The 22,543-nt window shown below is 33.1% G+C and overlaps 1 protein-coding gene across 3 annotated transcripts; it reads left to right on the plus strand.

Annotated features, from left to right (window-relative positions):
• The first annotated feature begins 2,032 nt into the window (after nt 1-2,032).
• On the plus strand, nt 2,033-14,254 carry LOC147551946 (uncharacterized). Of its 3 annotated transcripts, none has more exons than XM_086671663.1 (18): nt 2,033-2,290; nt 6,207-6,398; nt 6,956-7,007; nt 7,858-7,933; nt 8,103-8,224; nt 8,383-8,415; nt 8,551-8,670; nt 8,745-8,864; nt 9,017-9,152; nt 9,352-9,522; nt 9,637-9,798; nt 10,058-10,164; nt 10,337-10,427; nt 12,745-12,886; nt 12,993-13,149; nt 13,348-13,494; nt 13,721-13,844; nt 13,930-14,254. In XM_086671663.1, the coding sequence occupies exons 2-18, from the start codon at nt 6,215-6,217 to the stop codon at nt 14,176-14,178; spliced, it is 2,193 nt and encodes a 730-aa protein (XP_086527789.1). In that variant the 5' UTR covers nt 2,033-2,290; nt 6,207-6,214; the 3' UTR covers nt 14,179-14,254. The 3 variants fall into 3 exon arrangements, with proteins under 3 accessions (XP_086527789.1, XP_086527790.1, XP_086527788.1); XM_086671664.1 differs by lacking the exon at nt 2,033-2,290 and adding an exon at nt 5,812-6,046; XM_086671662.1 differs by lacking the exon at nt 2,033-2,290 and adding an exon at nt 5,812-6,029.
• The last annotated feature ends 8,289 nt before the right edge of the window (nt 14,255-22,543 follow it).

Raw genomic sequence — 22,543 nt, forward strand, 5'->3', positions numbered from 1 at the left:
AATATAAAAGGAAACTATTATAACAGTCACAACGTGAGCCGTGATAACATGTTATATATAACGGTTGGGTCTACTGCAACCATTACTGATGATGTCTAAAATTGGCTTTAGGTTATCACTCAGATAATACATAATCAACGAACCAGACAATGGACTTCTTCTCGTAATCTGGGGGAGAGTATTTGCCTATTTTTGGGATTTAAGAGATCTCCTCCAGTGATAACGGATTGCATATATCTCCGACTCAAATTCCTCTTCCCGTGCCTTGAGGCAGGACATGTTTAAAGGCTTTGCAATGGTTTTTGCGGTGGTTTTGCAATGGTTTTTCCAGGAGCACTTAAAAAATTTCAGTGCGCTTGAGGAGCATTGAAAAGTATTTGTGTGTGCAACTAAGGGGGGGGGGGGGGGGGGGGTTCATAGACAAAATGTCCCGTAGACATTTCAAGACATTTCGGATGAGTTATTATAGACAACATGTGTTCATAGACATTTTCAAGACATTGAGAGTTTGTAGACAAAATGTCTTTATAGACATTTCAAGACATTTGATCCATAGACAAAATGTCCTGGGGACATTTTAAGATCTTGAGTCCATTGACAAAATGTGTAATGCATATTATATTTGTGCTAATCAAAAATATATTTTTTGACTTTTGTAGACATCTGTGAATATTTGTGGACATTGATGGACATTTGGTAGACATTTATTATTTTAATATTATTATTATTATTTAATCACATGAAATAATATATTAATACTAACATTTCAAAAATATATTTTTCGACTTTCGTAAACATCTGTGAATATTTGTGGACATTGATGGACATTTGGTAGATATTTATTATTTTAATATTATTATTATTTTTTAATTACATGAAATAATATATTTATACTAACATTTCAAATATATATTTTTCGACTTTCGTAGACATCTGTAAATATTATGGACATTGATGGACATTTGGTAGACATTTACTATTTTAATATTATTATTTTAATCACATGAAATAATATGTTTATACTAACATTTCAAAAATATATTTTTCGACTTTCGTAGACATCTGTGAATATTTGTGGACATTGATGGACATTTGGTAGACATTTATTATTTTAATATTATTATTATTGTTTAATCACATGAAATAATATATTTATACTAACATTTCAAAAATATATTTTTCGACTTTCGTAAACATCTGTGAATATTTGTGGACATTGATGGACATTTGGTAGACATTTATTATTTTAATATTATTATTGTTGTTTGATCACATGATGGACTTCAAATGTCTCTTGTTTTTTGAAAGACATTTTGGCTTCCAAATTTGTCCCAAATCCTTCACAAATTCATCAAACTATGAAGTCCACCAAAGTCTGGGACATATTTTGTCTACAATCGAATGCCTCGGACTTTCATAGACTCTCAAATGTCTGGATTTGAATGCCTCAGACTTTCGTGGACTCTCAAATGTCTGGATTTGAATGCCTCAGACTTTCGCGGACTCTCAAGAGTCCGCGAAAGTCTTGCTCCACTACCCCCCCTAAGTAAAACTTTAATTGTCTCATAAACCGAAAGAAAATAGAAAAATTGGTCCTGGGTCAAATTTCGGCATGGTAACTTTAGACAATAATAAGACTTTTGGAAAGGTAATTTATGTTCAATAAAGAACTATGTCTAAAAGAATTCAAGCTAATACACCCGATAACCACAGAACCACAAATTATAAAGCTGTTGACTTTGTCGAAAAGCAAAAATATATAAATATAAAAGTGTAATTAGGGTACCAAACTTGAAATTCAAGGATTGTAGTTTAGCTAACCCATTGAAGTCTCTAAATTTGAGAGAGAAAGATGGAATGTTTGACAAGAACAACTAGAATTGCGTACACATAAATTAACTAAATACTGTCTACTTGGTAAAAATAGAAAAAAAGTTGGTCACCTCTTCTTTTCTTTCAAACAAAGATTAAACAATTATTCCCATTTAAGTTGTGAGGATTCCACTATATATATTGGAAGATTGTCATATATACCTAGCTATATATAAAGCTTCTTGTTGTCTAACTTCCTCTACACAAATCCCTAATCTGTCATGAAATAAAACTGTCCCCAAAATTCCAACTTCTCTACAAGTAGACATAAATCCTTCCTCTATTTATTAGATTGTTTCTTCTTGCTGTGATCTGCATGAGCCTTGCAAAACAAACCCTAGAAAGCAAGTAAAGATGGTAGCAAGCAGATAGGGCAACCTTCCAAGGGAACACAACAATCAAGAGTCACTTAACCAAGGTACCTCACTAATCTTTAGGCATCCAAGTATAGACCAATTAGCTATAAGTGGAAATAGTTTAGATATGTTTAGTTACATGCATTGTGAGATTATTCTCACACTTGTTTTATGAAATTTTGTTGTCCCATACTCCCCATTCAAGTTTGTTAAAATAATTTTTTCTTTCTTAAATGAAAAGCCTTGATGAGCTAGTTAGCTAAGTTAATTGAAAGGGTTTTCAGAACTCGAATCATTTGTTTATTCTTAGAAAGACAATCTTTGTTAAGACAAATGATTGAAAACATATTGGTTTATAGGAAGATTTGTGTTGTGTTAATAACTTTAAGGCAATCTTCGTTAATAGTCAATACATTTACGTGACATTGATAAGTCATGAATATACATCGTGATTTGCATGAGCATTATAGCTATCTATCATACTTTTACTTTATTTATTGCCTTAGTTACATGAGATAAATCTTGAATATAAACCGCTTCCATCGAAGTTTGATCACAGAACTTCATGAGTTTAAGAGGTGGTGTTCAACCATTAGACCAGAAGATGGTAGACAGATTCTTTTAACAATGTTAATTGCAAAGATCGTTTAATAATATTATTTTTCTTGAAAAATATAATGAAATTGAGTAACTTAATTTCTTTGAAAACATTCCTCATTCTTTAGAATAGGACATGTAAACACTATCACAAAGAAGAAGCAATATCAAAAGAACTAAGGGGTTACACCACTTAATGATGTTATACCTAAATGAGCAGGATTTCCTTGCCTCCTTCATTTGTGTTTTATCGCATCACCTATGTGGTAAAGTCGTAATTTTGAAGAGTTCTCGATGTAGACTTTTTTTGTTTTGCAAAATTTTCAACGAATGTTTTACTCTTTCATAGTTTTTCAGTACTTTTTTCTTCAAACCTTTTTCGTCTCTTCCGGTTTTTGTCTTATGGGATCAAGTTTACTTAACATATTTATTAAATTAAAAAGGGTTTTTTGAACTTACCCCCTCAAAACTAATTAGTAATTGAGTTTACCCCCTTCAGTAATTAGTAATTGAGCTTACCCCCTTGAATTTTGTATTTTTAGCAAAATTACTAAGGACATGTTTCACATGAGATGATAAAATCACAAATTACAACCAGAATCAATCTTTACTAATTTTTTTACCGACTAAATCAGGCAATAAAAGTAAAGTGGAACAATTACGAGGAATCATATTGAATGATAATTGTTTTTGGTAGTCACATTTATTTCACGTACGCCAAACATAACCTTTGTGTTTTTGTCAAAAATAGCGAATCTAAGGGGGTAAACTAAATTACTCATTATTGAGTGGGGTAAACTCAATTACCAATTAGTGATGAGGGGGTAAGTTCAAAAAACCCAATTAAAAATATATAGAGAGGAAGTAAAACCAAAACAACGCAACTACAAGTAAAGTCAGTTTTCTCAAATATATTAAACGGGATCAACAAAAGCTTAAAACTATCGATCCAAAAAATTCCGAGACAAATTTCAGATCCGTAAAAGAATCTTGAACATCTTCCCTATCGACATTTCAAACATCTTCAAAATAACTTTAGACAAAACGAAACAAATCAAACCAAATCTTAACAGTAAACAAGTCTAAATCTATTCAAATCGAACCAAAAACACAAAAAAGAAAAGTGAATCGAAATAGATATGATTATATGAACATACACATCTTTAAACGAAATGAATGGGAACGTTCATTCATTCGATCTTCATCTTTTTCAAGGAGGTCGAGCAAATAAATTGTTGCAACAACTTCACTCATCCATCAATGTCTCTTTCAACTAAAAGAAAATGTAGAAGAGAGAGGAAGGAGGAGAAGAAATTGATTGGTTGCCTAAGAAAACCTAATCTCACCATTTGAAATAGCAAAGAGTCCCACGTAGGCGGACAAAGTTTTGTGACTTTTATCATTTAAAAATATTATTTTGGTCCAAATTGCTATTGGGCAATATTACTTTGGTCATTTTGGCCTAAATGAGCTTATTATTATTACAGTTGGCTCTTTCGGTCATTTGGACAACTCTTTTTTTTGGTCTAAACAACAATTCTTGTAATAATAATGTTACTTCCAGCCAAAACCTTTTATCACTACCCTAGCTAATACCTCTTTAATACGAAAACCAATTCATATGACATTATAGGGTTAAAAAAAAGCTAATAGAATAGAATAAAGAAAAATGCTAGAATCACAAAAAATTTTGACAAAAGAAGTTGCACAGCTAATATGACGGTTGTGGTTTGAAATTTTGATTAAATCTGGACCGTTGAGAGATGAATATTACAACCGTCACATCAGCTGGCCATCATCGATACAAGGTGAGAAAGAGCTATTCTTCCCGATGGTATTTGGATACTTTTATTTTGAAATCTAAATGGGACTATGGGTAGAAATTCTAAAAACAAAAACTGAAAGACATAGAAAGCATGAACATCAAATATTTTCCTTTTTTGTTTCCAATAAAAAAAAATCCACCACTAGCTAACTTCTCCGTAGTTTTATACGCCTCATTTAAGTTTTGAAGGCATCTCCGTCAAAAACAAATTTTGGGAGGGAGTTTCAAGTTTGTGAGTGAAGAGACCCCCTTAAACACTAGAGGGCGTCCTTACAACCTTCCTAAACTTCCATGCATTGGTGGCCTACTGGCCCAACAATGTTAACAATTAGAGGTATCTTATACTTAGGTCACAAATATATTCTAGAAAATGTTGGTGTTTGATAAAAAAAATAGTAAACACGAATTGGACTCGATTGTCTTTCATGCTGTTAAAGAAAAAGTTACTAATACGTGGTTGGGGTTAAATTAGCGTCATTACTTGCAACAATAAAAAAGATAGCGTCATTAGGCCCCTTTTGACGTTGCTGGTTTTCTTTGTCAAAAGATGACGTTGCTAGTTAGTTGCAAAACCCCTCTTTGTTAGTATTTTCTCCAATTCAACTGCTAACAATTCATTTTCATATCTGACCATTGTTTTCTATAACTTAATAGTATTTTTTATGGAAATAATTGTTCGGCCAATTAGTTAACTCTAATTACATTAAAATTAATTTTAACTTTATTAAAGATAACGGAGTCTGATTCCTATTCTGGTTAGTTTGTGGCCAATTGAAGATAACTAGTACTTTACATCACTTGAACATATGTACCTCTAAATATATCCCACACAATTTTGGTGTAGTCCACATCTCGATCATTTGACTGAGTCGACCACAACTAGAAAGCTGATGTAGTCAGTTCTTATTGGTTCGCGTTTTTTCTTTCCACACATTTAGACTAATAGGAACCGGCCACATTTAACATTCGGGTTGGGTCGGTTTCATTTTCGGATCAAATAGTAACATTTTTTACTGGAATATGTCTCTGATACAAAATATCTCAAACAACCTTGGTAGCTCCCCTCTTGAGATAGAGAATCAAGAATCTTTGTTGACAACGTTACTTGTAATGAAAGACACGTTATGAACAATTTATATTCAACAAGAAAACAGCTCTTTTATACATTTAATTATTAATGAAGGTTTCTTCATCTAACTTCAATTTCTCTATTAATTCACAACTCTCTTAATTATTTAAATTAACTCCAACAACAAAACAAATTTAATTAATGGGTTTTAATCTACCCGTTCCTAATGCAACTATCCATTACTCTAATTTCATTAATTCAAATTTCCATTTTTTCTTTCTTTCCCAAACCAATCTTCTTCATGGCTTAGGTATACAAATTATTCAGGTCAAATAGCTCCTGTCATCTCCCTCTCTCTCTCTCTCTCTCTCTATCTATCTATCTATATATATATATATATATATATATATATATATATATAAGCATATAAGTTAATGTCATAATTTGCTATGGGTTTATATTCATGATGGAGTGAAAATTCTTGCAGAAGAAGATATGGGAGGAAATCAGAAGTTGGGTATCATTTCATGGCAGCAACAATTTGTTTTCACTATCATATTCTTAGCATTTACTATTATTTGTGTAAGTAGTAGTCATCAAATAAGAAAGGATGAAATTGATGATGAAATCGACAACAATTTCAGACGATTATTGGGTTCTAAACCTAAAATACATCAAGGTAACAAACGTTCACTTGTCTTTCTTTGGGTTCTCTCTCAGTTGCTTCTCTAATATGTGTGTGTGGATGAAGGGATCAAATATCGATCAAATATCGATCAAAATGTTTCTGCTTTCATGCCTACCGAAATTTAACTAAATTTCTCTTAACAGTATCTTGTCAAGAAAATAAATTTCAAAATATTTTGTGATATGACCGAAATATTTCTATTTTTATGCACACTAAAATTTCCATCAAAATTGAAATTTCATTCCTTGGTATTAATATATATATATATATATATATGTATAGCCAGCATTATAAGGACAAAATTCGGTCTTCTATATGTATGGTCATGTGGGAAACTTATCAATCTTGTTTTTCTAGCGAAGACACATTTTCTCAATATGATCTATACATTTCGTTCTGAAAACTCTAGCACCTAAAATATAAGAAGTTTTAAGATTTTCCTTCTTCAATTGTTGAAATTTCAATATATATACACATATTTAAAGTTTGTGGTATAGTTTTGTTTTCTATTACGATAACTGAAATACTGTATTGTCTTCCAAATCCAGAAAGAAATCACTCGTCGGCCCCACGACCTTCTCCAGGAATAAATGATGAAAGGTAATTTAATGTTTTTTATTTGAAAAGTGATTACGAAAGTTATTACAATGACATTGATACATCAATTAGATGTGATAAGCACTATAACCACTAATTTTAAACTCTAACATAAATGGGCCTAAAACTAATTGAAACTTACCGGCCTATAATCCAACTAAAATTACTTGATATATAAAAGGTAATTTAACGTTAATCAACTAGAAACACCAAAAGGTAATTCTTGAGAGATTTGTCTACTATGCTTTTGGTAAATAATTGTCCCTAAGGTAACATATATTATCATCTTCACAAACCAATTTAATTTTTTTAATGTCTCTCCAACAACTAATAGAGGATCTCTGAAAAATTGAGACTTGATACACAAAACTACTAGAGATGTTATTGAATTTTGCATCGAAGATGATCCAAAAATGTAATCTCAATTGAGCCTTGACATAAAAGACATTTAGTTTTCTTGAAGTTTTACATCAGGGACACAGTTAGCTAATACTTCGTTCAAATTATTTGGATCCATCTTTCAACAAAAAAGAGTAAATGGATCCATAAATCGAAAACTTGAAAGAAATTCTATAGGCCTCTCTCATTCTTTAGTAGGGAAATTGTATAGGCGCCCCCAATAATGCTAAACGGTCCTTCTACAGCCTATTTTTTTCTATAATACTTCAAACGCAACACCATAAACCCTCGCGTAGCTGGGTCTAGCTCCATAATTTGATTTGTTTTTTTTTTTCAATTGTATTATATAATACAATCTATTATTATTATTATTATTACGATTATTATTATTACGAATATTATTATTTTTATTGTTGTTGGTGATCTTATTATCCCATTTATTTTGCAAGTGCAGAATTGACCTTCCAACTTGTGGTGGATTAGGGGCGAAGTCACAATTGCCAGTAAAACTTGAAATACACCGCGATTATGTATTAAGTTACTCCTAACTTTAAATCTTTATTGAATTTATCGTAGTATGATAATTAATATTTATTATTTAAATCGAAATTTGACTTTTGGGAGATATACTTGGAAAAAGTTTATTTCAAAATAAAAACGAAAAAAATTAGTTTTGTGATGGGAGATTTGTATTTGCAGGTAACAATGAATAATGGGATAGTAGAAATTACCTTGTCAAAGCCAGGAGGATTTATTACTGGAATACAATACAATGGCATTTCCAATCTACTTGAAATAAAAAATAACATTGAAAATAGAGGGTAATTAACTTCGAACTTATAATTGTTTTAATCTTTTATCATAATATTTGAGTATTTGACATATAACCGAAAAGTGAATAACAACAATCTATACGGTTCGCATAAGGAGCTTGCCAACACAATAACCTAACATTATTTTGAATTGAAAAATGTTACAGGTATTGGGATTTAGATTCCGGTGGATATGACAGGTAGTTTTTCTCGAAAACGATTTTTATTATGAGTTTAAGTTCTTGAAAATGTAGTTGTTTATGTCTCTCACGAGTTTTTTCAACCCTCCTGATTTGCGAAAGGTATATATGTAACTATGTCATGTAATGATGCAGGATAAAGGCGACAAGTTTTAGGGTAATAAAAGAAGATGCAAACCAAGTAGAGCTATCCTTCGTAAGAACATGGGACGCGCGCCCACAAAGCAAACTTGTTCCCTTGAACATTGACAAAAGGTAGATTACCCAAATTCTCACTCTCCCTTTATATGAGCTCGATTAAAAACGTAATGTTTTTTTTCTATTAACAGGTTTATATTGTTACGTGGTTGTTCTGGTTTCTACTCATATGCCATATACGAACGTCTAGAAGGGTGGCCTGGTTTCAACCTTGGCGAGACCAGAATTGCTTTCAAGCTTAGACAAGACAAGTAAGATTAAACTTATTCTCGCTACTTATCATCGAACATAACTTACATGTTGTTGTCGAATATGAGGGTTCGAAGTTGAAATATATTCCAAGCACACATTCTAATTTATGGTTTTAGCTGCCTAATCAAAATTAGGAGTACTTTTATTGTAGGTTTCAGTTCATGGCAATGTCAGACAACAGACAAAGGATTATGCCCACACCAGAAGATAGATTAAGGGGTCAGAGATTGGCCTACCCAGAAGCTGTTCTATTGACAAATCCCACCAATCCCATACTAAAAGGAGAGGTACACATAACTTTTTTTTTTGTTGCAAGAGGTAATAGAAAAGAAGTACTCGTATACGAAACCATCTAACGTATTTTCGGAAAATATGGGTTTCGGGAATAGTAGGTTGTTAGATAAGAATTAGAACAACATTTCGTCGTCTGGTCACAAATATTATTGGCTTACTGAATTGTCTCTCTCTTCGGGTCTCTCGTTTTAGGTGGATGACAAATACCAGTACTCCTGCGAGAACAAGGACAATAGAGTTCATGGATGGATTAGTTCTAACCCTAAAGTTGGATTCTGGATTATCACACCAAGCGACGAGTTTCGAACTGGTGGTCCTCTCAAACAAGACCTCACCTCTCACGTCGGACCCACGTCGCTAGCAGTATATAATCTCTCTATCTCTCTCTTTCATCATTTGATTCTTCTCTAGTGAATGCTTCTCCAACCTCTCCCCGTTCATTTCATCAAAACTAATTATAAAAATTGTGCAATTCAGATGTTTGTGAGTACTCACTACAGTGGAGAGGATTTGGAATTAAAATTCCAAAATGGAGAAGCATGGAAGAAGGTTTTCGGACCTGTTTTCATCTATCTTAATTCTGTCCCTGACACGGTGGTAAATCCATACACACCATTATGGGAAGATGCAAAACGCCAGGTTTATTGAATTTCAAATACTGATTTATAGTTAATAAATAATAGAAGATGCTACAAAAGTAGACCTATTCCAAACCTAAACAGAAGTCAACCGTCTATTAAGAGTGAAAAAATTCATCAAGAAACAGAGAGTTGACTCGAAAACGGAACAGTTGATTTCGTGTAGGTTTGGAGTAGGCTTTGACATGTAGCATCTACTAACATTTGAAGACAATAATCACATATTTCAAACTTAACAAATGAATGAATCGTTTATGAAGATGATGGTGGAAGTTCAAAGCTGGCCGTATAGTTTCCCAGTTTCAGAAGACTTCCCTAAATCAAATCAACGTGGGGTTGTTAATGGTAGATTAGTAGTCCACGACAGGTAATTCCTTTTTATCTGTTCCATCTTTCTTTATTCTAAAGTCGTTTTTCTTTTTCTTATTGTTTGACTCGAATTTTATGAAATTAATCTGACTCGATAGAATCAGACCTAAAATCAGATTTCAGATCTGACTAAAAGAATCGGTTAACTTCTTTCTCCTTTCCTTGTATAGGTATAGTAATGGAGAATATGTATGGGGAAGCTTTGCCTATGTAGGGCTGGCTCCAATTGGAATTGCTGGTTCTTGGCAAAAAGAGAGCAAGGTGATGATCTCTTATTTCATTTCCTAGTTACCAAATCAAAATATCACTCTCTAATTATGGTATTTGTTCTAATTAACCCCCTAAAAGAACAATTAATATATTACACTCAGTCGAAAAACCAAAACCTTGAAGGTCTCAGATTCGAATCCCAAAGGAGTTGAAATCATAATTATTGAATTTAAGTTATTAAAGACATAAATAATAGAGTTAATTCCTATATGGCCCCTACTTTGTGACCAGCTTCCTTTATGGCCCCCTTTTTTTCGTAAATTCAAATATGGCCCCCTATTTTCAGACAAATGTCATTACTACCCCTCTGATTAATGTATTTTCAAAATAAAATAAAAAACAAAACCTAAATTCCACCTCACTTCCTTCTCCACCACTCATCTCTCTCCACGTCACCTCTCTCTCCAACTCACCTCTCTCTCTCTCCAACTCATCTCTCTCTCTCTCTCCAACTCATCTCTCTCTCTCCAACTCATCTCTCTCTCTAACTCACCTCTCTCTCTCTCTCTCCAAATCACTCCTTCTTCTCCGACGAAGGTCGCCGGCCGGAAAATTTTCCGGCCGGCGACCTTAAAAAAAAAAAAAAAAAAAAATTTACCCTCATCTCTCTCTCTCTAGAAACTCCGGCGAAGGGGTTTCCCCTTCGCCGGAGAACAGACCTTCGTGGTCTGTTCCCGAACAGACCAGGTCTGTTCGTGAACAGACCAGGTCTGTTCGTGAACAGATCTTGAAGATCGTGAACAGATCTTGAAGATCTGTTCACGACCACGAAGGTCTGTTCTTAAACTTCAAAATGTTGCCCACTAGGAATAGGTATAAATTTGAACTGCATCAAAATGGTTTCGAGGAAATTTGACTATTGATCATAAAACAATGTGTATTAGTAGTACTCCAATATTTTTAAAAACAATTGTATCAATTAAGTAGTATCTCTTACATCTCTCGATCCTAATTTCACCATAATTTTGACTTAATAATATAAAAATTTTGTCATAAAACGAGATCTATTCAGTCCAAGTTGATCTTTAAGGTAGAGAGATGGAAAAGATTAGTATTTTGTTAATTGTTTGTCTAATTAATTAGTATCTTCTTCCCATGGCATGGGTTTGAAGAATTAAATACTATCTGAACCCTAGATTTCAATCTTTAATTAAGCTCCTTCCTCCCTCCCTCCTTTCCTCTCTTCCTTGTCTTCTGTTTCTCTCTCTATAAATAATCTATACACTTCACTCAATCATCTATCTACACATTGAACTAAACCAATAAACAATGGCTGCTCGTATACTTGTTTTTTCCATCCTGTTCTTCTTTCTGTTTTCTGTAACTGCCGCCAAAAAATGTAGTCCTCGTTGTTTACATCAAAGCAAGGCTGCTTATTTCAGATCTTCAAAACCTCTCTCAAGTAATTCTCAAACTCTTTCTCTCTCTCTCTCTCTCTCTCTCTCTCTCTGTCTCTATTTGAATCTGATTAAAAGTGTTTCTAGACCCAAGACTCAGTTCTTTGATAAATTTTAAAATAGATGCTTACCCATGTCTTATTTCTGAGAGATATTAAATGGGTTGGTTTTGTTTTGTTGAACAGACCACGAAGGTCTGTTCAAGAACAGGCCTTCTCCGGCGAAGGGGTTTCCCCTTCGCCGGAGTTTCTAGAGAGAGAGAGAGAAGAGGTAAAAAATTTTTTTTTTTTTTTTTAAGGTCGCCGGCCGGCGACTTTGGTCGGAGAAGAAGGAGTGACTTGGAGAGAAAGAGAGAGGTGAGTTAGAGAGAGAGATGAGTTGGAGAGAGAGAGAGAGAGATGAGTTGGAGAGAGAGGTGAGATGGAGAGAGAGAGATGATGTGGAGAGATATGTGTGGGGGAGTAGGAAGTGAGGTGGAATTCAAATTTTTTTATTTTTTTTTATGTTGAATAAATATTAATAAGAAGGGTAATCAGGACATTTACCTCAAAAAAGGAGGCCATATTTGAATTTACGAAAAAAAGGGGGCCATAAAGGAATCTGGTCACAAAGTAGGGGGCCATATAGGAATTAACTCTAAATAATATAATAAATTTGTCGTGTTTTAAGTTCTATGTTGTTGGGCTTTAAGCCCCTCTAATTATTAGTTTAACTTACATCTTGATGATGAATCACTGTCTTGTAATAACAAATGCAGATCGTAGACAATTTCTGAAAAAAAAAAAAAAAACAAGCGAAATATCCTCCTTAAAATTTTATACAAAGATTTCAAATACTATGTACTTGAATTTTGCAAATTATTTGTGGACTAATAACAAATTACTCAAAATAGTTCATTTCTTCTTATCCAGGGTTATCAGTTTTGGACAAGAGCGGACATTAATGGATCATTCTCAATAGGAAATATTCGTGAAGGAAATTACAGTTTCTTTGCTTGGGTCCCTGGTTTCATTGGTGATTACAAATATGAACTCAATATTACCATCATTCCTGGTAAATAATACTATAATATTAATTAATACATATATGTTTAATTTCTATTTTTGTGTTGTAATCACAATATAGTTTATACTAATTTAATGATATTACGAATAATTAGGAAGCGATATAAATTTGGGTATTCTTATATTTGAACCACCAAGAACTGGTCCAACTATTTGGGAGATCGGTTTTCCTGATCGTTCTGCTTCAGAATTCTACGTTCCGGACCCTGATCCAAGATTAACAAATAGATTATATGTTAGTCGCATAGACAGGTAATCATAATCATCAAGTGATTGTAAACTATTTTTTTTTTTTTGAATTGGCAACGTGCCTCGAAGCCTTGACCTCTAAGGTGAAAGACTAAACCGCTTACTACTCCAACCAAAGATTGTTGATTACTTGGCATCGTAAACTATAATTAGATTTGTGTATTAATCCGGTTGTAACCCTAATTGATTTGAATTGTGCAGCGAAGGGCGGTCGTTGAATTATGTTGATAAATTCAGGCAGTACGGATTATGGGAGAGATATACGGATTTGTATCCTAAGGGTGATCTTATTTATACAATTGGTGCCAGTGACTTCACCAAAGACTGGTTTTTTGGACATTTCTTGAGGTTATTGTTCGAACTTAAACTTTATTTCGTCTCTCTCGTTTTTTTTTTTTTCTTTTCTTATCGTTTATCATTCTCTATTACATTAATGACATCTAGTTTTCTTTAAAAGAGAACTTGGATACAATCCATATATGGGGGATTGTTAGCAAATACAACCCAAAAATTTCGTTTAAGTATTTCGTTTCCTGATCCAAATTCATGTATGGTTGACATTTCTAACTTGCAGAAGGAAAGGAAAAACATACGTCCCTACTACATGGCAAATAAAATTTAAACTCGAAAACGTCAATCATACTGGAATATATAAATTACAAATAGCTCTTGCATCCGCTACATATTCTGAATTGCAGGTACGAAAATTATTCTCTTTTTAAGTTAGAGAATCTAGTTTAAATTTTATATTCAAATTATAATTTTTCTTTGTTTTGTTCAAAGGTTCGTATTAACAATGGAAGCACTCTTAAACCACATTTTCGCACTGGATTGGTAGGAAGAGATAACGCAATAGCGAGGCACGGAATTCATGGTTTATATTGGTTATTTTCCAAAGACATACCAAGTTTTCTACTATTGAAGGGAGAAAATACAATATACTTGACTCAATCAAGAACCTATGTTCCTGTTGTTCCCGTTGCAGGGATAATGTATGACTATATTCGTTTAGAAGGACCCTCAATATTGTAATACTAACGATTAGGATAGTGTCTTACACGACGTTACATTATTTTTCATATATCAAATAAAGTCACTACTTCATGCATTGCCATTTTAACTTAACTAAGATGTTCACATTTGTATATGTACAAAGAAGAGAGCTATGACATGTTGATAAAACATACAGGGCCAAATGATAGAAACCAAATATTTCTCTAAACTCGTGACAGAGAGGATCATCGTCTTCTGATGCGACGAGTCTCAACTGACTAGGGTGTGACTCAAAATTCGCGTGGTTGATGTGGAGAGACACAATTGTTATAGGGTAATTGAGGTCCTCAGAATGGTGCTTAGCTAACAAGTTTATCCAAAGGGTTTGAATTCGTCGATGAGGTATACACGATCATACCTAGATAGGTTTGGGTTCTCGACTATGGTTGGAGTCGTTCGATACCGTACCTCACATTAGAATAAATGTTCTTTATAATGTTATGATATCATCTAAATCGATTAGTGATGTCTTAATATAATTGCATCGTCACTAGGAACATCAGACCTATGTCTCAGAACATTGTTTTTGGGCCGAATTGATGGTTGGTAAAACATACAGGACCAAAAGATGAGTTGGCAGACAATTGGTTAATTTAATTTAACGATCAAAAAATAAGTAAGCGGCTACAGGGCCTCGTCCAAAATGCTACACACCAGGAAGAGGAGATGGACCCCAAAGACTTATCGGCACCCGGAATAGAGGACACAAATCGACTCATCTGAGAGCCAAAGCAAGGGCTCGGACCAGCCCGAGAGGTCATTGAGTGGCCCCATCCCAGCCCTTGCTTTGGGGTCTCGGACTTGTCAGCCCGAGACCAGTCTGGAGGTATTTTAATGGTACTTTTGGATTTCGGGAAGAGAGTGTGGGTTTGGAATCAAGGTTCTTTCTCTCTTTAACTACTCATCATAGGTCAAGGTTGGTTTGAATCAAGGTCTCGGACTTGTCAGCCCGAGACCAGTCTGGAGGTATTTTAATGGTACTTTTGGATTTCGGGAAGAGAATGTGGGTTTGGAATCAAGGTTCTTTCTCTCTCGAACTCCTCAATTGGTTTAGGTTGGGAATCAAGGTTCTTTCCATAATAGATTTACTCTCTTTCTCTCTCTAACGCCTCGTTGTAGATCAATGATGATGGATTTGAAATCAAGGTTGGTTCCATGATGCGCGATGACGAAAAGGAGAAGACACGAAGTAGCAAAATTAGGGCAAAGGTGGGTCAGGTGCCTATCTCAGGCCTTATCCAGGACCAATAAAACACTTGACGCATATAGTAGTTCCGCCTAATGCCTTTCACCGTACCCAAAAAATAAATAGCCTAGTGTTGGAAAAAATGGCGTTTAAGTTAGAATGGAAGGTGAAAAATTAATCGATGAATAAAATCACGTTGATCACTAGACTTCAAAGCTCGAGAATCTCGATTCTTTTAGGCAGTAATTCGCCCCCTTCTGGTATGAAACCAGGAGTACACAACGGGTCAGGAATTATGCCTTCAAGATACGATGAAGCCCTTCAACAACTGCTTGGTTCAAAGTATGTACGCTTTGATCAAGACCAAGAACACTCTGTGTTAATAAACTGATAATGCCAAAAATCGACTCGGAAGTTTGCCAAATGACTTGATAGATAAACCCAAAATAAAACTTCACATTTGATACAAAGTGAAAGATGAGTGCAAGACAGAGCAAGGGTTCGTTGGATGTTCTGTATGTGCTAATTGAGATGAATGTCAAATATTTATAGCATGTGAATGGATGCAAGTGCATTGGGTGCTCTCTCATCAAAAAAAAAAAGTGCATTGGGTGCACCTATCCAATGAATGGGCATCATACTTATTCAACCCACCCTTAGATGTGGTGGTGGATTGCACCCATGCATTCTTTATTAATTAGTACCAAACACATCCAACCATTTTCAATTTTGAAAATATCCAACATTCCCCCACCATTTTCCAAAATTTGAAAATATGTATACAAAACAAAGTATCGGAAATCGAGACATAAAAGACAAAAGAAAGTAAAAGACGACTTTGGCCCTATCGTAGAAACTTGTACATACATGATAGGTATCTTATGGATTTGAACCTTCACTTAGTGCAAACAACTCAAAGCTTTATCAGAATGCTATGGCGAACGTATCTTGAACCAAAAATTCTTAAATGATAAAACCGAAGCCATCGCACATACTCGTTTCGGAGGACAGAGTGTTCATACTCCGCACGTTAACGGCCATGTGCAATATCCCTTTCATGAGTCTTCTTCAGAAAACGTTCTTATTTTCTTAGGAAACGACCTGATTTCCCACACTCACTTAGGTAAGTCCACTTGAGATGTTTTTGTGAGGCACCACTTAAAAGTTATGACTTATTAAGAATTTTCATTCATCCTTTGTTTTGCAGAAATACCAATACTAACTTAGAAATGGGAGAATATAAAACGCTAGTATTCAATAATCGCAACAGCTTTAACTTGTTAGTACCTGTTGAACTTTGTCTATTTATTTCAAGACATAAGTTGGGTTCCCGTTAAAGGCGATCAACCTTCATTCACAGACCTTAGCCCATTTCTTTTCCTTTAGAGATAAGTTCTCTAGATAACTTTGAAATCATAAGAGAATATTTTTCTAGATAACAACATTAGAAAATATTTCTCTAGAAACAAATTGACTTAATACAATTAACCATAACTTTACATGAACGACAATTGACGGCACCTGCTTTGGCCAAAACATTTTACGAGTAATAGTTTCTCAACCGTCTACTATTTGTCTTATGTAGCTTACTCTAAATAATTGATCACTAAGCTTCTTTCTAGTGCATATGACTAGAGAAGTAAAATAAGTCAATTTGAGTGAAATTAAATCACCACTTGTTTCTTGGATGCCCAAGACAACAACATCTCACAACATGAGGATTTATGTATGGACCCCAAAATGAATCCACCAACTTGTGTCATTATATACTTTTAACACAGTGGGACATTCTTTTGAACCAAAAATATCATGTCACTTGAAAATAAATAGTCCAAAGGAACTATAATTGTCTTACTCAATACAATTTCCATTCATTATATTCTCCACTCAAGAATATGATTATTCATTTCTTAGAGTTTTAATTCTAAGATCACCATTAACTTTTTCATCATGTCAAAGACTCAAAGTTAGAAGTTACTATTCATTTCTTCCCAAATAATGAATTTATATTTGGACGAGCATTATTAACCACTTGTTAAATATTTAATGCTACAAAACAATGTTTCGTCTCAAACGCATATCGTCTTCTAAAATCTGAATTAGAAGGTTTCACATGTTCATAGATAACAAAATGATGTACTCGTAACTTGAAGTAAAATACTTTTGTCTCTCTAAATTTAGCAAATATAACTCACACATGATGCACCTCTTGTACCAAAAGATTATATTTCAATGTGTAGATGGCCCATAAATACCGCTTCAAGTGGCTAACCATTTGGATGTCAAAATCAAATAGCTCTCACAAATTATAAAATAGACCAACTCTAATGTTAAGAGTCTCATTTAACCGAAAACTCACTATCACCCTTAACAATGTATTATGCATAAACTTCTATCAACTCTAATGTATTATTCAATCGGTTCGCGTGATTACATGGCGAGATGTTAATTGAAATGACTTCCATTTCAACACAAAAATTACTGTCTAAAAATTGTTGGAAAAAATGGCGTTTGAGTTGGAATGGAAGGTGGAAAATTAATCGATGAATAAAATCATGTTGATCACTAGACTTCAAAGCTCGAGAATCTCAATTCTTTTAAACAGTATTTCGCCCCCTTCTGGTATGAAACCACGAGTACACAACGGGCCAGGAATTATGACTTCAAGATACGATGAAGCCCTTCAACAACTGTTTGGTTCAAAGTATGTACGCTTTGACCAAGACCAAGAACACTCTGTGTTAATAAACTGATAATGCCAAAAATAGACTCGGAAGTTTGCCAAATGACTTGATAGATAAACCCAAATTAAAACTTCACATTTGATACAAAGTGAAAGATGAGAGCAAGACAGAGAGAGAATTCCGTTGGATGTTCTGTATCTGCTAATTGAAATGAATGTCAAATATTTATAGCATGTGAATGGATGCAAGTGCATTGGGTGCACCTATCCAATGAATGGGCATCATACCTATTCAACCCACGCTTTAGATGTGGCGGTGGATTGCACCCATGCATTCTTCATTAATTAGTACCAAACACATCCAACCATTTTCAATTTTGAAAATATCCAACACCTAGATGTCCCCCTCAAAACCAACATTCTTGTGACGACCTAGCCCCATTTATGTGCTTAAATAAATTGTAAGAAAAGAATGTACATATGGATTTGGTTCAAGTAAATAGTAGGGGTATGTTGAAAGTGCAAAGAATTTTAGGATCTTTGTAAAGGTCTCGCATATCTTAAAAGAGTGTCATGTGACTGATCTATAGTTGTGCACTCAAATTTGGTAATTTTCAAAATCATTTGAGTTCGTGAAGCCTTCTCCTAAAACAAAACTCCGTACTTGTTGTGATAGATCCAGGTGTCACAAACGAACACAACATCGATAAACATTAAAGTTTGGGGGTGTTATAGATGGCATTAGAGCCTAGGATGGATTGTCTATAATTGCATGATCGGGTGTTATAGATGGCATTAGAGCCTAGGATGGTATAGTTAGTGGTGTAAAATAAGCCAGGCTGTCATCTCGTAATGGGCCATGGATCGGGATGTCTAGGTTGAGTCGTGGACTTACTTCAAATTTTCTCTTTTTTTTTTTTTTGTCGATCAAATATTGATCATCTTTGACCAGAGAGAGTCAACAGATTCACTTGCACACGTGTCAACACCCACGTGCAAAACAAACGAAACCCTTGGGAGAACCAAATGAACAGTTGAACACGACCATTTTGATTGTCTTAGGTTATACCTTCCTCGTTTCCAATGAACTCATTAAACCCTTCTAAGTAGCTTTTTGTTTTTTGGAAATTAACAACTATCAGCTATAGTCATTTCATTTGGCATTTTTTTTTTGGAATAGATACTTCATTAAGGGCCAAAAAAGCAATAAGTGAATTACAATGAAGTAAACAGAAATAATAGCAACACTGACAAACCCAGGGTGCTAACAAGAAATTAAAGTAAAGGTGTCCCTAAAACAGATTTTGCCATGTTATGGGCTAGAAATTTCTCACAACGTGGCACCCAATTGAGGACATATTTATGGAAAAGAGACAACTGTTGTTGTATAAGGAGAACCGTTGATTGTATCCTCCAAGAGAATTCATCTTCACCGTCAATATGGCTTTAATTAGGGTTAAAGAATCTCCACATATATATATATCCTTTGGAACCCTAAACTGACCGCCGATAGTAAAGCTAGCAGTAAGGCTCTCGCCTCACTATCCAATGCCGATTTGGGGGTGGTGATTTTACCTTCTTGAAGTATTATGTTGTTGGATGGGTCTCTAATAACTATCCCACTTATTCTATAATTCTTTGGCATTAAACCCTTCTAAGTAGCTTTATCCCACTTATCAGAGCCGTGGCTGGGAATTTGAGGGCCCTGGGCGAAACTTGGTTGCGGCCCTTTCGTACATAAATAAATTACGAGCACAGAATTGAACAAAATGTAAGATGATGAAAATCATTAATGATTCACATGTGTATTTATGTATTATTAGTTTTTTTTTGTGGAAAAAACACCTAGCTTTCTATTTCTTAAAAAAATACTTCAAAATTAACGAAATACGCCTAAAATAACAAAATGGTTAAGAGAAAGTGTAGTGAAGCAAAAATAAAGATAAACTTAGCAATTGTATTCTCAACAATATTTTTTTCAAAATGTGGCTCTCAGGACTCGAACTCGTGTCAACTACATGGATAACCAATTCCCTTCCCACAGAGCTAGTAGTGGATAGATGCTTAAGTTGGTATTGTAAGGTATATAACCTTAGCTTTGGGTCCTTTCATAGAAAATGGGCCCTTTTGAGGTGGGGGCCCAGGGCGGACGCCCTGCCCGCCCCCCCTCAAACACGGCTCTGCCACTTATTCTATAATTCTTTTATTATAACAATTAAACGAACACTTGTTACTATTGAGAATATAAAAATAAAACTACATTATCACCCCATGTTAGTTTTAATTTATGTCTAAAGGGAATAAGTCCAAATTCAGTTATATTTTTATAAGAAGTCACTACTCATACCCAATGATAAAACGAAATTTGATAAGTTTATATCGAACATAATGATAAACTATTACTTTGTGTTTCAGTGTAAAGATTCAATGATCGATCTTGTCGAGTCTTTAATCGATTTACTAGATTAACTAATTCGAACTTTAATTCTGTGCATATTCAAATCTGAAAACACTTTCATTCTAAGTTAACAGAAAAAAAAAAAAAACTTAGGAAATGAACATTTTAATTTCTTTATATGTCTCACCCACACACTCACATACGTTCATTAGCCAGAAAAATGATTAGTGGTCGAATTTTATTGTAAATTTTAGATTAGAACAAGGAGATATATTCATTTTGTGTTGTTTAATCTAATACGTTAAAATCAGGTAGTTTCTGATACCATACATTTGTTCATAAATATGAAGATACTCTGACTGGCAAATTTGACTATTCATATTTTATTATTGTTACGCTTTATGTGATGCACGGTAGAATTAGAAAATTATTTTATTTGTTCGACTTTTCAATTTTACACCAGAATACGTATATTATACCTTAATTATTGTATTTCGATCTTTACTCAAACATCTATAATTAAATACATTTAATATATTTAGAATATAAGTAGACAATATAATTCTGAAGTGATATAAAAATATATATTTATAGACTTGCAAACAAATCTAATGCATTTAACATTTAGTCTTATTACTTAAAGTAAGAAAACCTATGAAAATTATCAATTCATACAAATTCTAAAGTTAAATTATTGTAAGAATATCAACAAATGATAGTTGACAAAAGATGATAACTAGTACATAAAACAACAAAAAAATTTTAAAGGAATATAAAAAAAATAGTTGTACTCTATCTTGACGTGTTATAGTTTTTCATATATAATTGAAAAAAAGTGTTAACCATGAAAATAAAGAAAATCTAATTTGTAATGTACCATCATTAGTTTATATATATTTTTTTTATTATACATGTATATATATACACACACTATTAACGAGTTATTAATTTGACTTAATATTAATAAAAGAGATTGAATTAAAAGTTACTTTTTGTATTTTCTAATTAGGTAAACAATATTCGAGCATATTTTCAAACTCATTTACAATAGATTAGTAAATGTAAAATTGGTTAAACTACTTAGTTAAGCTAATATTGACCCGCGTAAATTAGTTAAACTATTTGGTTGTAAAAATAGACTTTTTATCTTCTATTACTTCATTTCATATGAAAGAAAACATATAAGATATATAAGATTAGTTAAAATAAACAATTTTTATTTTCTACTAATATACTTATAACAACTAGGTTAATATACTTAAATCATTTTCATTTTCTTGTTTATTAATGAGCCTTTTGGTTTCAATTTTAAGTTTTTCCTTTAATCGCGTATATTATTTATAAAGAAATTTTGTTTTATTATGATAAATAAAAAATTTAATTTTTTAATTACAATATAATTTTCATATTTAATCGCATATATTATTTATAATAATTGTTACATTTATTACTTATTTTCACTCGATACTTTATTATATACAACCATTTTTTTAATCAAAATGTAATTTACTGTTATTATTATAAATTAAAAGTCAAATGTATTTAAACTGAGAAGTATTACATATTTCCAATAATAAATAATGTTCTTAATAACTTTATTGTGGTAAAAAGTAATTAATAAAATTTTATTGTTAGTTCTTAAACAATTAAATTAGTAAGGTAAATAGCAAAGATTTAAGTTTTATACGTATGTACTTATATATATATATATATATATATATATAATTATAAATATCAAGCATAGAAGCTAAGTAAATCTAATTAATTAAAATTGCCTTCGAATATTACCCACGTTTGCAAGCAACAGAACCCCCGACATCATACAAGATAAATATGTATGATAAGTCTAAATCTTGGTTATGTACACCTTGATTCCACTATTACTAATCCGTCATTGGCAAAATAAATTATTTTTATACTTTTAAATAGATTTAAAGTAGTGTCACACATATCAAGAGTCACGTTTCTTAAAGTTTTTTCTTTATTCGCATGTATTATTTATAATAATTGTTACATTTATTGCTTATTTTCACTTGATACTTTGTTATATACTGTAATTTTTTAAACAAAATGTTAT

This window comes from Eschscholzia californica, unplaced genomic scaffold, assembly GCF_041429995.1.
Source record: "Eschscholzia californica isolate CP2 unplaced genomic scaffold, dmEscCali1.0.p SCAF_3, whole genome shotgun sequence".
Taxonomy (NCBI): Eukaryota; Viridiplantae; Streptophyta; class Magnoliopsida; order Ranunculales; family Papaveraceae; genus Eschscholzia; species Eschscholzia californica.